The sequence below is a fragment of the Hipposideros armiger genome, unplaced genomic scaffold, assembly GCF_001890085.2.
Source record: "Hipposideros armiger isolate ML-2016 unplaced genomic scaffold, ASM189008v1 scaffold_1362, whole genome shotgun sequence".
NCBI lineage: Eukaryota > Metazoa > Chordata > Mammalia > Chiroptera > Hipposideridae > Hipposideros > Hipposideros armiger.
The window spans coordinates 90,596-104,378 of record NW_017732712.1 but is presented as its reverse complement, the minus strand read 5'-3'; the positions used below and the strand labels follow the sequence as shown (position 1 = coordinate 104,378).

Here is a 13,783-nt window from a genome sequence, read left to right as displayed (position 1 = left end):
AGGGGTCATAATCTGAATGCACTAAAATAAGACAATAAGGAGTTATTGTAGGGTCTGTATTAGAGAGAGGCCCTGGGTCTCACTATTATGGAGATAGTGAGGAAATCACCTTGTGAGGTGGTTTCCTGCTCTCACTCTGCCTTAGAGCTCCTACAGGAAAAGGACAGGCCAGTCGGGGATGTGGGTGTCATGAATGAAGACTGATCCAAAAAGAGTTGGAAACTGACAATACATGTTTGTCCTAGGGGAGAAAAAATGTTATGAAGGGGAACCTAGATTGTATGGCTCTGATCCCTAGCTGTTTCTGCACCTTTAGGGTGGAGAGAGAAAGGGAGTCAGGATGTCTAAGAACATTCTTCTTCAGGATATTGTGACAGACTGAACATTTCTCATGAATGGATGATTTTCCTTTGGTAGATATGAATTATTAAGTTTGTAACAAAAGTCTGAAGATTTAGGGTTTTCATTCTTTTGTTCTTCACTCACATATTCTTGCAAGGAGAAAGAGCAGTAGTCTTCTGAATACAAACCTATTTAATAGAGTGGCAACTTTAACAGTATAGAGACGATTTAGTCAAGGGGAGACAATTTAGCGAGTATGTGAAAAGAAGGATTGTTCTGAACATGTCTTCAGGTGAAAAGCAGGATGGCTCCTGCCCCCAACTTGGCATTTCTATTTAGTTTTGAACTGCTTCAGGTACACCAGGATATCTGACTTGACTGTGTTGACTGGAGCCCAGTGGAGCCAGCGCATGACAGGAACTCCATCAGGTCCCACCAGGAACTTTTCAAAATTCCAGCGAATGTCATGAACCTTTATGGGCTCCCAGGAGATATGTTTGAAAGATCCCAAAAGCTCAGAGGGGTGAGGACAAGAATGCTGAAGCAGAGAGATTGAAAAGAGAAACAACAACATCATTTCTTTTCCTGGGTGTTGTAGGCTATTATCATCCACAGGTAATCCATTCCCCCTCCTACATCTAGATATTTTAATTTCATGTGATTCTTAATAAATTCTGTGAATTACCACCATGTCGAGTACCAAGAGTGTTGTAGATGTTATAGCAAGTGTGTTCCCTCTTTGTGTTTTCCCCATGACCCCATCACAAAATAATGCTGCTGTGGGTAAGACATGTCACCTCTCTAGCTTTTGGGTTCCTTTTCTGCTAATACGTGGATTAGAATGTGGTTTCCCAGGTCTCGGGACTCCATGGACCAGTAGCATTTAAAAATGTCTTTTGGGACCAACATAGAATTACCAGCATTTTCTTTTGTCAAATAAGACATTAAAAAATCATCATCACTTCATCATTTGATTTAATAAAAACGATTATTTTAAGAATAAATTGCATATATGTCATAATCTTAGAATAAAGGGCAGCCCTGTAAAGTCATTTGAGTTTATAAAACATTCCTTATACTGTTCTATTTTTTTCCATTTATTGAGGATTTATAAAAATTTCCTCCTGGCCAACCTTGGCACACAGTCCAGCATTTAGGAACAATTAACTCTGGTGATCTTTAGGGACTCTTTCAGCTCTCATGTTCTCTATATTTAAAAGTTCTCTATATTTAAAAGGGAAGGCCAAAGTTAAGAGTGTCAGTAAGTGTCATAAGAGACACTTACTAAATTGTGTTGTACTTCTTGATTTCTATGTCTCCCTCTCTAGAATGAGCTCATCAGGTGGAAGGGACTGTCTTATTCATCTTTGTATCCTTAATATTTAGCAAACTGACTTATAGATAACAGGCACTCAATAAATATACCTTGAAGGAGTGAAGGAGTGAATGAATGAATGAATGTCAAAGAGCAAACAAAGCCAGAGCCCCTAGCTGCTAACAGATTAAACCCCAATCTCTATGCTGATGTGGAGATTTCCTTCAAATAGCCCAATCCCACCTCCAGGCATGAGCCCTTGGGTCCATTTCTACCACAACAAAACTATGCTAGAAATATTAGGGAAGAAGAGGCGATGTAAGTAATTCACTCACCTTCAAAAAGGTGAAGACTTTCTGTTCTTTTTCACCATTCACATCTCCTTTCTCAAAAAGCTGGAAATTAGGTACATATCCTCCCCCTGGGCGGACATACCTGTAATGAGCCATAATGTTCTCAGGAAGCTCCAGAATATAAGAAAATTATGATGGGATACTGAAATTTGAGGTCATGGTAAAGGGAAGAAAGAGGGGGAGATATAGTGACAGGGCTGGGAAGGAGCAATAAGGTCTTTGTTATTATTTTATTTACTTTGGCCTCCCTGATTGACTAAATTTTTCTCTATTCTACAACCTGTCCCTGTCCCCCACACTGTTTCTGTACCAGCTATTTCAGTGCTTCTGCTCCTCCATACTCCACCCAGGAATGGGGAGAGAGTCTCTGCATACAACCAGACTCATATCAGGGAAGGCCAAAATTAAATGCAGGTGCTGCTGAGCCTAGGAATCCAGCACCCATACAGTAAGTCCTTTCAATGGAAGGGCTTCTGGTGACTCAAGAGAGACAGACAGAAGCCTCCTATAGGGTTTTAAGCAGGCACTTACTTCAGCCCCGGAAGGATCTCTGAGTTTTCTCCTGGTTCTTGCTTTCCAAATTGGTTGCAGGGAAAGCCCAGTACAACTAGGCCAAAGGGTTTCAGCTCCTCCTGAAGTGTGTTCAGTTCTGTGGTAGAGAAGGGACAATATGGCAGCCTGGCTAGAGACTTTGCCTTCTATAGAGAAAGATCCCATTTTGCAGAGGAGGAAACAGAGGCCCAAGGAAGAAAAAACAATCTCTAGGTTTGAAAGACTGTTAGTGGCAAAGCTGAAGTTAGACACCAAGTCTCCAGACACACAGTCAAAGTCCTTTATCAAAGTTCAGTATTTCCCATATCTGCAACACATCAGAGTCAGCTGCAGGCCATTCCTTAAAAATAAGGATGCCTAAGCCCCATTACAGAGAATTCTCTGATTCCATTCCATTTCTGAGATGGCTTCCAGTAATCTTTGTTATATAAAAGCTTATCAGATCACCATTGGTGAAATTATGAAATGTGAAACTGCTATGGAAAATAGGATGGAGGTGCCTTAAAAGTTTAAAAATGGGGCCGGCCGAGTGGCGCGATGGTTGAGAACTCGCTTGGGATGCCGGAGGGCCTAGGTTCGGATCCCACATATGAGGGCCAGTGACACTGCCCTCCACAGCTAAGATGCTGAACAACAGCTCAACCTGGAGCTGGGCTGCCGTGAGTCGCCGGCGACGGCGTGGGCTGCAGCCCCTGTGGCAGTGGGTTGCCATGGGCTACCGTGTGTGGCCAGCAGCCAGCGTGAGCGGCCAACAGCCGCAGTGAGCGGCCGTCCAGAAGCCAGAAGCCGGCGACTGATCTGCCTCACCTGGGAAGAGCGCAATGACTTGGGCCAGTGAAGCAACGTCCTCCACAACTAGGCTGAAGAACAAAACGACAGCAACTTGTCTGTTCCCCTTTCCGCAATTTCCCAGCACTGTTCCCATCCCCCCAATTCCCCAATAAAAATCTTAAAAAAAAAAAAAGTTTAAAAATGGTCAAATAGATCAGCTGAGTGGTTCAATTGGTTAAGAACTCACTCAAGAGTGCGAGCTCTGAGCAACAGGGTTGCCGGTTCGATTCCTGGTCTGAGCTGAGCTGCTGTTGAGCTGCAAACAGGTGGCAAGATGGCTCAGCTATAAATAAATTAAAAAATAAATAAATAAATAAATAAATAAATAAATAAATAAAAATGGTCAAATATATGGTGGCGGAAGGAGGTTTGACTCTGGGTGGTGAACACAAATGCAATGTATACATGATGTATTATAGATTTGTACACCTGAACCCTATATAATTTTATGTCAACCAATGTCATCTAAATAAATTTAATTTTAAAGAGTTTAAAATAGAACTACCAGAGATCTAGCAATCCCACTTTTGAGTATACAGTAATACCTTGGTTTGCGAGCATAACTCGTTCTGGAAACAAACTATTCATATTGCAAGACACTGCTTATTTACCAAGTTAAAATGTATTGGAAATGTTTGCTCATCTTGCGGGACACTCGCAAACCAAGTTACTCACAATCCATGGTTTTTTACTGTATATGCAAATAATTGAAAGCAGGGTCTCAAAGAGATATTTGTATATCTATGTTAATAGCAGCATTATTTATAATAGTTAAGAGGTGAAAACAACCTAAATGTCCATTGATGACTAAATGGATAAACAAAATGTGGTACAATGGAATTTTATTCAGCCTTAGAAAGGAAGGAATTTCTGTCACATGCTACAACATGGAGGAAGATATTTTGCTAAGTAAAATAAACTAGTCATAAAAAGACAAACACTGTATGATTTTACTTACATGAGGTATATAAACTAGAAACAGAATTAGGATGGTTGTTTCTAGGACCTGAGTGGAAGGGGGACAAGGAGAGTTATTTAATGGGTACAGAGTTTCAGTTTTGCAAGATGAAAGGTTCTGGAGAGTTGTTTTACAACCATGTGAATGTTCTTAACACTACTGAACTGTACATTTAAAAATGGTTAAGATGGTAAATTTTGTTATGTCTTTCTTTACCATGATTAAAGAAACAAAAAGCTCACCAGATAATTTTTAAACAAAGCCAGGTTTAAACATCATTGTTCATCAGTTTGCCTTCTCTGGTTGGTTAATTAATAGATAGAATCTTTTTGAAAGGAAAATACATGGACAATGAGAATGGGCTTCCCTCCTCTGTGCAGGCTGGTTCATCCTGGGTGGAGTATGGGCAAACCTGACAGGGGCAAAGGGAACCAGAGAAATTCCAAGTCGAGTTTCTTAGTGTTCAACAATCTTCAGGATGTTAAACATGCATTCTACCTAAAAAACCTCATTGATATGCCAAAACACATGCTTCCAACTGCCTTCCTCCCACTGCCAGGGAGTTTGCCAGCTAGTCTGCTCAGGCTTTCATAATCATCTTCTTCATTAACCCTTTCTGGGCCAGAAGCATTCAGTCCCTTGACAAACACCAGTCAAATCCACTCAGATTCAGCTTAACCAGCCGGTATCTCCTTTTAGTGTTTTTGTTTTATTTTGTTTTGTTTTTAAAAGAGATTGCTTTCTGTTTCCACATGGTTCCTCAGTACCTCTCCCGACATCCTTCCCTCTTGTCTTCAGTCACTGTAGATAATCACTTCTTCTAAGAAAGAGACAATAAATCAGGAAGTCTATCTTCCAGTCCTTCAGCAACCACTCCTCAGTTTCCTCATCTGTTATGTACAGAGTGGGAACTGAATAAATTTATTCTTAAATTCCTTTAAAACTGGTAAAATGAATTATGGTTCAATAGAATATTATTCAGTCTTAAAAAAGAATGAGGATCATAAGATAGTTCTACTTTTAATTTTTTGAGGAACCTCCATACTGATTTCCATAATGGCTGCACCAATTTGCAATCCCACCAACAGTGCACCAGGGTTCCCTTTCCTCCACATCCTCGCCAGCACTTGTTGTTTGTTAATATATTGATGATAGCCATTCTGACAGGTGTGAGGTGGTATCTCGTGGTTTTTATTTATGTTACTCTGATTATTAGTGATGTTGAGCATCTTTTCATATATCTATTGGCCATCTGTATGTCCTCTTTGGAGAAATGTCTACTCAGGTCCTCTGCCCAATTTTTAATTGGATTGCTTTTTTCAGCCATAGAAAAAGAACAAAATCTTACCATTTGCAACGACATGGATAGACCTGGAAGGTATTATGCTAATTGAAATAAGTCAAATAGAGAAAGACAAATACCATATGATCTCACATATATGTGGAATCTAAAGAACAGAATAAACAAGCAAACAAAACAAACAGACACATAGATACAGAGAACAACCTGATGGTTGCTAGATGGGAAGGAAATGGGTGAAAAGGTGAAGGGATTAAGAAACACAAATTGGGGCCTGCCAAGTGGCACGATGGTTAAGAACTGGCTTGGGATGCCAGAGGGCTGCGGTTCGGATCCCACCTATGAGGGCCAGTGACACTGCCCTCCACAGCTAAGATGCTGAACAACAGCTCAACCTGGAGCTGGGCTGCTGTGTGTCGCCAGCGATGGCGTAGGCTGCCGCCCCTGTGGCAGTGGGTTGCCATGGGCTACCGTGTGTAGCCAGCAGCCAGCGTGAGTGGCCAGCAGCCAGCGTGAGCGGCCGTCTAGAAGCCGGCGACTGATCTACCTCGCCCAGGAAGAGCGCAATGATGGTGCCAATTTGGGCCAGTGAAGCAACGTCCTCCATAACTAGACTGAAGAACAAAACAACAGCAACTTGTCTGTTCCCCTTCCCCCAATTCCCCAATAAAAATCTTAAAAAAAAAAAAAGAAACACAAATTGGTAGTTGCAAAATAGTCATGGGATGTAAAGTACAGCATAGAGAATATAGTTAGTAATGTTGTAAAATCTATGTATAGTGCCAGGTGCATACTAGACGAATGGGGGGAATCACAGCATAAATTATATAAATGTCTAACCTCTATGCTGTACACCTGAAACTAATATAAAAAGTACTGAATGTCAACTGTAACTGAAATAAATAAATACATTTTAAAAATGAGGAAAAGGCATGAACTCCAAAGCACTTGATTAATTTTAAAAAGCAAAATGGCAAATAATATTTATAGTATGTTATCAACTGGGGGAAAACAGAAAAAGAATCTATCTGTATATTCTGTAAACATGATAATAGTATTCATCTGGAGGGAGAGGAAAGAGGTAGAAAAATTTTCACTCTAAACTTTTTTATTCCTTTTGAATTGTGAATCTTTTGAATATATTACCCATTTAAAACATAATTAAAAACAAAAAATGAAGTTCAAATATAAGAAATGCATCTATTTCTGGTATAATCCATCTTGTTCATTATTTATTGGCTTTTAAACCACATGGGCTAAAGTGTGAGAAAGATAAAATCCTTTTCTGCATAATGCACAGAGAGAGAAAACTACATGTAAAGGAGGTGTTCAGATTGGAGAGAGAGTATTTGCCTCTATAATTGTCTTCTCTATCAGGCTTCACTCCAGTAAAATGCAACTTCAGGTATAAAATACCTTCCCTCCTTTTTCTTAGTTTGTAACTTACCTGTAAAACCCAAAAAATGTCTCAAAAACATCAATCCTCTCTCCTTCATTTACCAAGGAGATTTGAATCTTTGGAGAGGCTTCCAGTCCTCACACGTATATTGATTCTCCTGAAAATCTCAGGAGCAAAGCAGAGGCAGGACATAGGGAAAGAATCAGCAAATTTCTCTGTGAAAACCAAGTAGTAAGTGTTTCAGACTTTATAAGCCAGATGATCTCTGTCACCACTACTCATACAACCACTCAACTCTGCCTTATAGTGTAAGATCAACCACAGACGTTATGTAAATGAATGGGTATGGTTGTGTTCCAAGAAATCTTTGTTTACAAAAGAGACTGGCAAGATTTGGCCTGTGGGCCATAGTTGGCTGACTTCTGACATTGGGGAATGAAGTCACTTGATCACGAGTATTTATTTTGATATATAATTAAAATTAAAACAATTCTGGTTATGATTTAGGATATAATGAGCTGACAAATTTAGTCCCAAGGGGATTTGGCTATAAATTCTTACCAGGATATTGAACTGTTAGGCCACAATAGGTAGCCACATTAACAAAAAGGACATGCTTGCCCACATACTGCTTGAACGGAATGTGTTCCTTTCCATTAAGAGTGAAGGCGTCATATTCATAGATGGTCCCTTTCACACCTTTGTAGCAATCCATCTGAAAGATTAAAAAAATGATAGTATTAATAACAACTCCTGACACCTGTGTAATCTTTCAAAGCACTCAAAGTATAATACATGTATTAACTGAAACCAAGAAAACAAACAAGAGTTGTATAAGCTATCAGTGACAAGACTGAAAGAGCTTGTGACTTGAAAGCCAATTTTCTTTTGAGCAACCAACAGTCAAGTCTCTCTTCCTATTATCATAGAAAAGGCTGGATACCAGGAAATGCTTCGATAAATAGAAAAGAGCAGAAATACATGAGCTGGGATAGGAGGACCTGGAAGTATGTGGAGCCAGAGAGAAACACACACTGACTTTCATGCTTCTATGAAAATAATGTTACTCCTGGGCTCTGGATTGAAGATGTTCTGTCTGAATTCTTTCAATGTAGAAAAGGTTTTAAACTGCTTACGTATTTCAGAATGGTCTAGTTACTTGTTTAACTTTCCCTAGGTCTTCTGACTTCTTACTACATTCATTAGCATGGTGGAGTGCAAAGAGCTCTGGCTCTTTGATTTCTGGAATCAGAAACCAGCTCATTGTTAAATTCCTTTGTGAGCCTGGGAAGTTCTCTTCCTTGGCCCTCAGTTTTCCCACAGGTAAAATGAAGACATTCATCTAAATTCCTGTCAGGTCCTCCAGGGGACTTTCAGGTTTAACATTCTAGAATCTAATATTATCTCTACCTTCAATAATTTTCTCTCTCATGTAACTCTCTGACTCATATGGTGACCTTACAACCCAATACTATGAAACTTCAACTTTTCGTAGCTGCCTAGAAAAGAGATGGGGAGCTCAAAAGTCTGCCTGCAAGTATGTCTCTAACATCTGTCTGGCAGCATCCATCCTATCATATCCTCAGCTCCTCACCTCATTATGCTCTCAGTATCTAATACTTGCCTTCATCATCAGCTCCATCTATCCTATTTCTTCTAAAATCTCCTGCACATATCAGATCAGAGTTCTACATAACAGAAATATTTAAGTGCCACATAATAGAAATAGGTTCTAAATGAAATTCTCATTACCTGTTCTTAGGTTAAACTCCTACAAGGCAGAGCTCATCTTGTTCCTCCTCTGTCTCTATCCATACAGGGTCTATGCAGTACCCAAAGTGTACTGACTCTGGTATATTCTGACCCCTTTCACTATACTGGGGAAATTGCTACAAATTGCTTATGGGATAGAGGGAGTATAAAATAGGAAGTATGAAAATTAAGCTACCAAACCACATGGCGAGAAAAAGTCAGAGAGGAGCTGATCGAAGAAAGGAGAGAAAGATGTAAAATGGTAAAGAAGGTCCAGACTTAAGTTAGGATTAAACTAAACTCCCTAGAAATGCAATGGACTAGAAAGGCCAAACACCGCTTCCCTCCATCTAATGAAGGAATGACGCAACACACACACACACACACACACACACACACACACACACACACACACACAAATGAACAAAAAACCTTTCCTAACAGTTGATTCTATCCTCAGCACACGAAGTTGTAATGACTCACTTCCTACTCTTAGGGAAAAAGATGTTTTCTGTCTGCAGGCCTTTGCACCTTTCCCTAAATGCATACATACATACATGCAGCAGCAAAACTGAGACATGTATGAAGAAAATATGATATGGAAACATTCATTTCTATTTCTATGATGTCTGGTTCCAAGTTAAACATTTTTTAAGATTTGCCTTTTTTTCTTTGCTACTGCAATGAAAATTACTGAAAATCATGTTGTGTATGAGGATGTGGGAACTTAGAGAGACTCTGGACTTGAAAACTTTTTTTAGTTCAGATATTCATTACTCTTCCAAATTCATGTAAGTCTGTATCATATGTTTTAAATACCTCTAGACTCAGCTTTTATTAAGCAAATTCTACAGCCCAGGGTCTCCACACCCAATTAGGCAGCACTGGGTAACACAAAAATTGATCAATTCTCAAAAATAGGAAGTTGCCTAGGAAGTTCTCTAGTCAATTTCAGAGAAAGAGGAAGATCTTCTAGAGACGCCATTTATAGGACACATATGAATAACAATTATTGCTCACCAACCCATGAGGTAGATACTACTACCCCCAATTTATAATGAGGAAGCAGAGGCTCACAGAGGTGAAGTGACATGCTCCAAGGCCAAGAGCGGTAACCCACTAGGTGAATGAGAACTCGGTTGACCCTAACTTCATGGTTCTTTTTTTCTCCAAGTCATCTAATTCATTGCTGTCCTTCTCTGAACCACCCCAACCAGTGCCATCCACACATGTTTTATTAATTAGGCAACTGAGCCATGAATTGGGAATAGAACTCAGGCCAGAATCCAAGACTCCTGATTCCAAATTCAGTTGTTTTAGGCCTCCTATTATTCTTTCCATGTGTTTTATGTTTCTCTGATAACTCTCTGACTTTATCCATGCCTAAAAACTTCCACATTAGTTTTTTCCTCCTCTTTATGGGGTTTCCTCTAGCTGTATGTGAGATGACTCCGTTCAGCCTCTCCTCCAAACTGTGGTCCCCACCTACTCTGCTGTCCACTGCTCTCCCGTGCCTCAGACCAGTTTTGATGCAGAGGGGTACCCCTCTGCTGTGGCAAGAGGGGTAACCAGGTGACTTCTACCTGGAGAACCAAGAGGGAAATGACCACAGGAAAAAGACTCTTTTTACCTGCTCATATTCAACTCAAGGAACACCCATTTATAGGATTGAACAAGATTCAAAGAAAAGAGAAGTTTAAGGGAAACACAAAAAGGAAGAAAGCAGAGGTTGGAGTCTTATGAGAAGAACTGGAGAGTAGGATCTCGGAAAGCAGGACAGAAAAGGAACTTCACATTTGAATCCTGCCCCACTTTCTCTGGAAGTCACTCACCTTCATTTTCTCTAGCTTGGGATCTGTCTGCACAAAGCCAGCTAGGAGAAGGGGGAGAAAATAGGAGGCCCTTAACTGTGCAGCCATTACTGGTTTGTAGATCACCAGGCTGAGAGTCTGAGGACTTTATGCACCTCAGCAGCCTCTTGACACCCTGGCAGGGACCAGCCTAAACTTGCACAGGCCAATAGAAGGGTGGCAAGGATTTCTGGGTGTGAGTGGGACACAGGATGTAGAGTTCAGACCACATCCTCACCTACACACACCCCCATGAGCACTCAGTGTTTACCAGTGCGATGGGGATCTGGAACTCATACAAATTCTGGCAGAATTATGAAAAGATGATAGCAAGCACTTCATGGTTCTTGAACATTATTGCTTGTTTATACTGAGTAAATAGGAGTGTCTAGATGCAGACATAGCCTTCCAGATATTGCAGTAAAGTCACTACAAAAGGGATGACATTGACATTCCAAATATTATTCCTAATATTATTTAAGCTTACAAAAACCAAAGGATGGACCACCTAGGATCTCTCTAAGATAGTTGGAAGGAAACTAACCTTGAATGAGAAAAAATATTTACAATGTATGTGAACGAAGCACTGTAATATGTTCATTATGCAAATGCTTTTAAGTGCTAATAAATACCAGTAAGAAAAAACAACCAGCCCGAAAGAAAAATGGGTACCAGACAGTAAACCAAATGGCATCTGTGGTCGGACACAGTGTTCTCTTCTCACCAATGATCAAAAAGGTATAAATAAGAAAAGGTGCATTTTCCATTTATCAGATTGGCCAAAGTTAAAAGAAATGGTGGCACCCACCCTGGGTGTCAGTCTGGTGAATGAGGCTCTTACACTAGATGTGGGGAGAGGGTTGATAACTTTCTGGAGGATAATCTGCCATTTTGAATACTGTATTTTTTAAAAGTGTTCCTAATCTCTTGACAGAATACAAAAAAGGTTTTGCCTCTCAACCAGAAACCATTCTCACAACCAGCAGCAGTTTCCAACAATTGCTTGATTATTTCAGTTAAAATTTTGGAATAGATGTGTTAATGATGCTGACCTGGAGCCCTAGGAATTGCTAGGTTTCTTTTTTATTTTTTTACTATTTTATTTATTAATTTAATTTTTAATTAAATTTATTGGGGTAACAATGGTTAGTAAAATTACATAGGTTTCAAGTGTACAATTCTATAATACATAATCTATGTATCACATTGTGTGCTCACCACCCAGAGTCAGTTCTCCTTCTGTCACCATATATTTGACCCCCTCTACCCTCATCTACCACCTCCCTCCCCTCCTACCCACTGGTAACCACTAAACTGTTGTCTGTGTCTATGAATTTTTGTTTATTTTTTTGTCTTGTTCCTTTGTTGCTTTCAGTTTTATATTCCATATATGAGTGCAGTTATATTGTTCTTGATTTTTTTCTGTCTGATTTACTTTGCTTAGCATAATAATCTCAAGATTCATCCATCTGGTCGCCAATGGCAGTATTTCATCTTTTCTTATGGCAGAGTAGTATTCTATTGTGTATATATACCATATCTTCTTTATCTAATCATCTATTGAAGAACACTTTGATTGTTCCCATGTCTTGGCCACCATAAATAAAGATGCAATGAATATCGGAGCACATATATCTTTACAAATAAATGTTTTCAGATTTTTCTGGGTAGTTACCCAGAAGAGGGATTGCTGGGTCATATGGTAATTCTATTCTTAATTTTTTGAGGAACCTCCACACTGCATTCCATAGCGGCTGCACCAATCTGCATTCCCACGAACAGTGCGTGAGGGTTCCTTTTTCTCCACAGCCTCTCCAACACTTGTTATTTGTCTGGTTGATGATGGCCATTTTAACTGATGTGAGGTGGTATCTCATTGTGGTTTTGATTTTCATTTCCCTAATGGCTACTGAAGTTGAACATTTTTTCATATATCTGTTGGCTGTTTATGTGTCTTCTTGGGAGAAGTTTCTCTTCAGGTCTTCTGCCCATGTTGTAATTGGATTGTTTGTCTTTTTGTTGTTGAGTTGTATGGGTTTCTTATATAACATAATTAATATATTTAGTCCCCATCAGCCTCCTGCAAGTCTTACAAAGACCTTCTTTTTCATGTCTACAGTACAGTTTTACTTTTTTAGACCTCAAGCGCTAAGATTTGAGTTAACCATACTCCTAAATTCATGATCATTTGTCCTTGCAAGGCCCCTTTCTTGCTTTATCTATTACTCATAACCTTTGATTCCCACACTCCATTCTGCTTCCCCTCGCTCCATAGGTATACTGTTTATTATTCATATGGTTTGCATTCTTGAAAAATTTGTATAGTCTTCATCAGACTATTCGCTCCACTTTTGTTTTTTTAAAACAATTTTTTACTTTTTAATTACAGTTGAGAATACAATATTAATTAGTTTCAGATGTATGAGTGCAGCATACTAATTAGACAATTATGTAACTTATGAAGGGATCACCAGATAAAGTCTAGTACCAATCTGACACCATACATACATAGTTATTACAATATTATTGACTATATTCCCTATGCTGTACTTTACATCCCTGTGACTGCTTTTATAACTGTCAATTTGTACTTCTTAATCTTTTCCCCTTTTTCACCCATACCCCCAACCACCCTACCATCTGATAACCATCAAAATGTTCTCTGTATCTATTAGTTTGTTTGTTTTTAGATTCCACATATAGGTGAAATTATATGGTATTTACCTTTTTTCTGTGTGGCTTATTTCACTTAGCATAATGCCCTCTATGTCCATCTATGTTGTCACAAATGGCAAGAACTCACTTTTTTATGGCTAAATATTTAGAGTAATATTCCATTGTATATGTGTACCACATCTTTATTCATTCATCTATTGATGGACACTTAGGTTGTTTCCATATCTTGGCTATTGTAAATAATGCTGTAATGAACACATGAATGCATATGTCTTTTTGAATTAGTGTTTAGGGTTTCTTTGGATAAATATCCAGAAGTGAAATAGCTGGGTCCTTCTTTGTCTCTTGTTATGGCCTTTGTTTTAAAGTCTATTTTGTCTGATATAAGTATTGTTACTCTAGCCCTTTGTTGTTGTTTCCACTTTCATTAAATATCTTTTTCCACCCCCTTTTTT

At 39.2% G+C, this 13,783-nt stretch overlaps 1 protein-coding gene across 1 annotated transcript; it reads right to left on the bottom strand.

Annotated features, from left to right (window-relative positions):
- Nucleotides 1–516: 516 nt before the first annotated feature.
- GPX5 (glutathione peroxidase 5) lies at nucleotides 517–10,725 on the bottom strand. Its single transcript, XM_019633624.1, has 5 exons — nucleotides 10,635–10,725; nucleotides 7,612–7,765; nucleotides 2,542–2,659; nucleotides 1,993–2,092; nucleotides 517–880 (listed from the first exon to the last, which is right to left on the bottom strand). Exons 1-5 carry the CDS (start codon nucleotides 10,719–10,721, stop codon nucleotides 674–676), a joined length of 666 nt encoding a protein of 221 aa, XP_019489169.1. The 5' UTR covers nucleotides 10,722–10,725; the 3' UTR covers nucleotides 517–673.
- Nucleotides 10,726–13,783: the final 3,058 nt, after the last annotated feature.

Bases quoted from the DNA above. Each gene is read 5' to 3' on its own strand.
- GPX5 (XM_019633624.1), bottom strand. From the start codon at position 10,721: ATGGCTGCACAGTTAAGGGCCTCCTATTTTCTCCCCCTTCTCCTAGCT. The intron at 2,660-7,611 runs GTAAGAATTTAT...TCTCTACCACAG, and splicing joins CCTAACAGTTCAATATCCTG to AACTGAACACACTTCAGGAG. The intron at 2,093-2,541 runs GTAAGTGCCTGC...GGCTCATTACAG, and splicing joins GAGATCCTTCCGGGGCTGAA to GTATGTCCGCCCAGGGGGAG.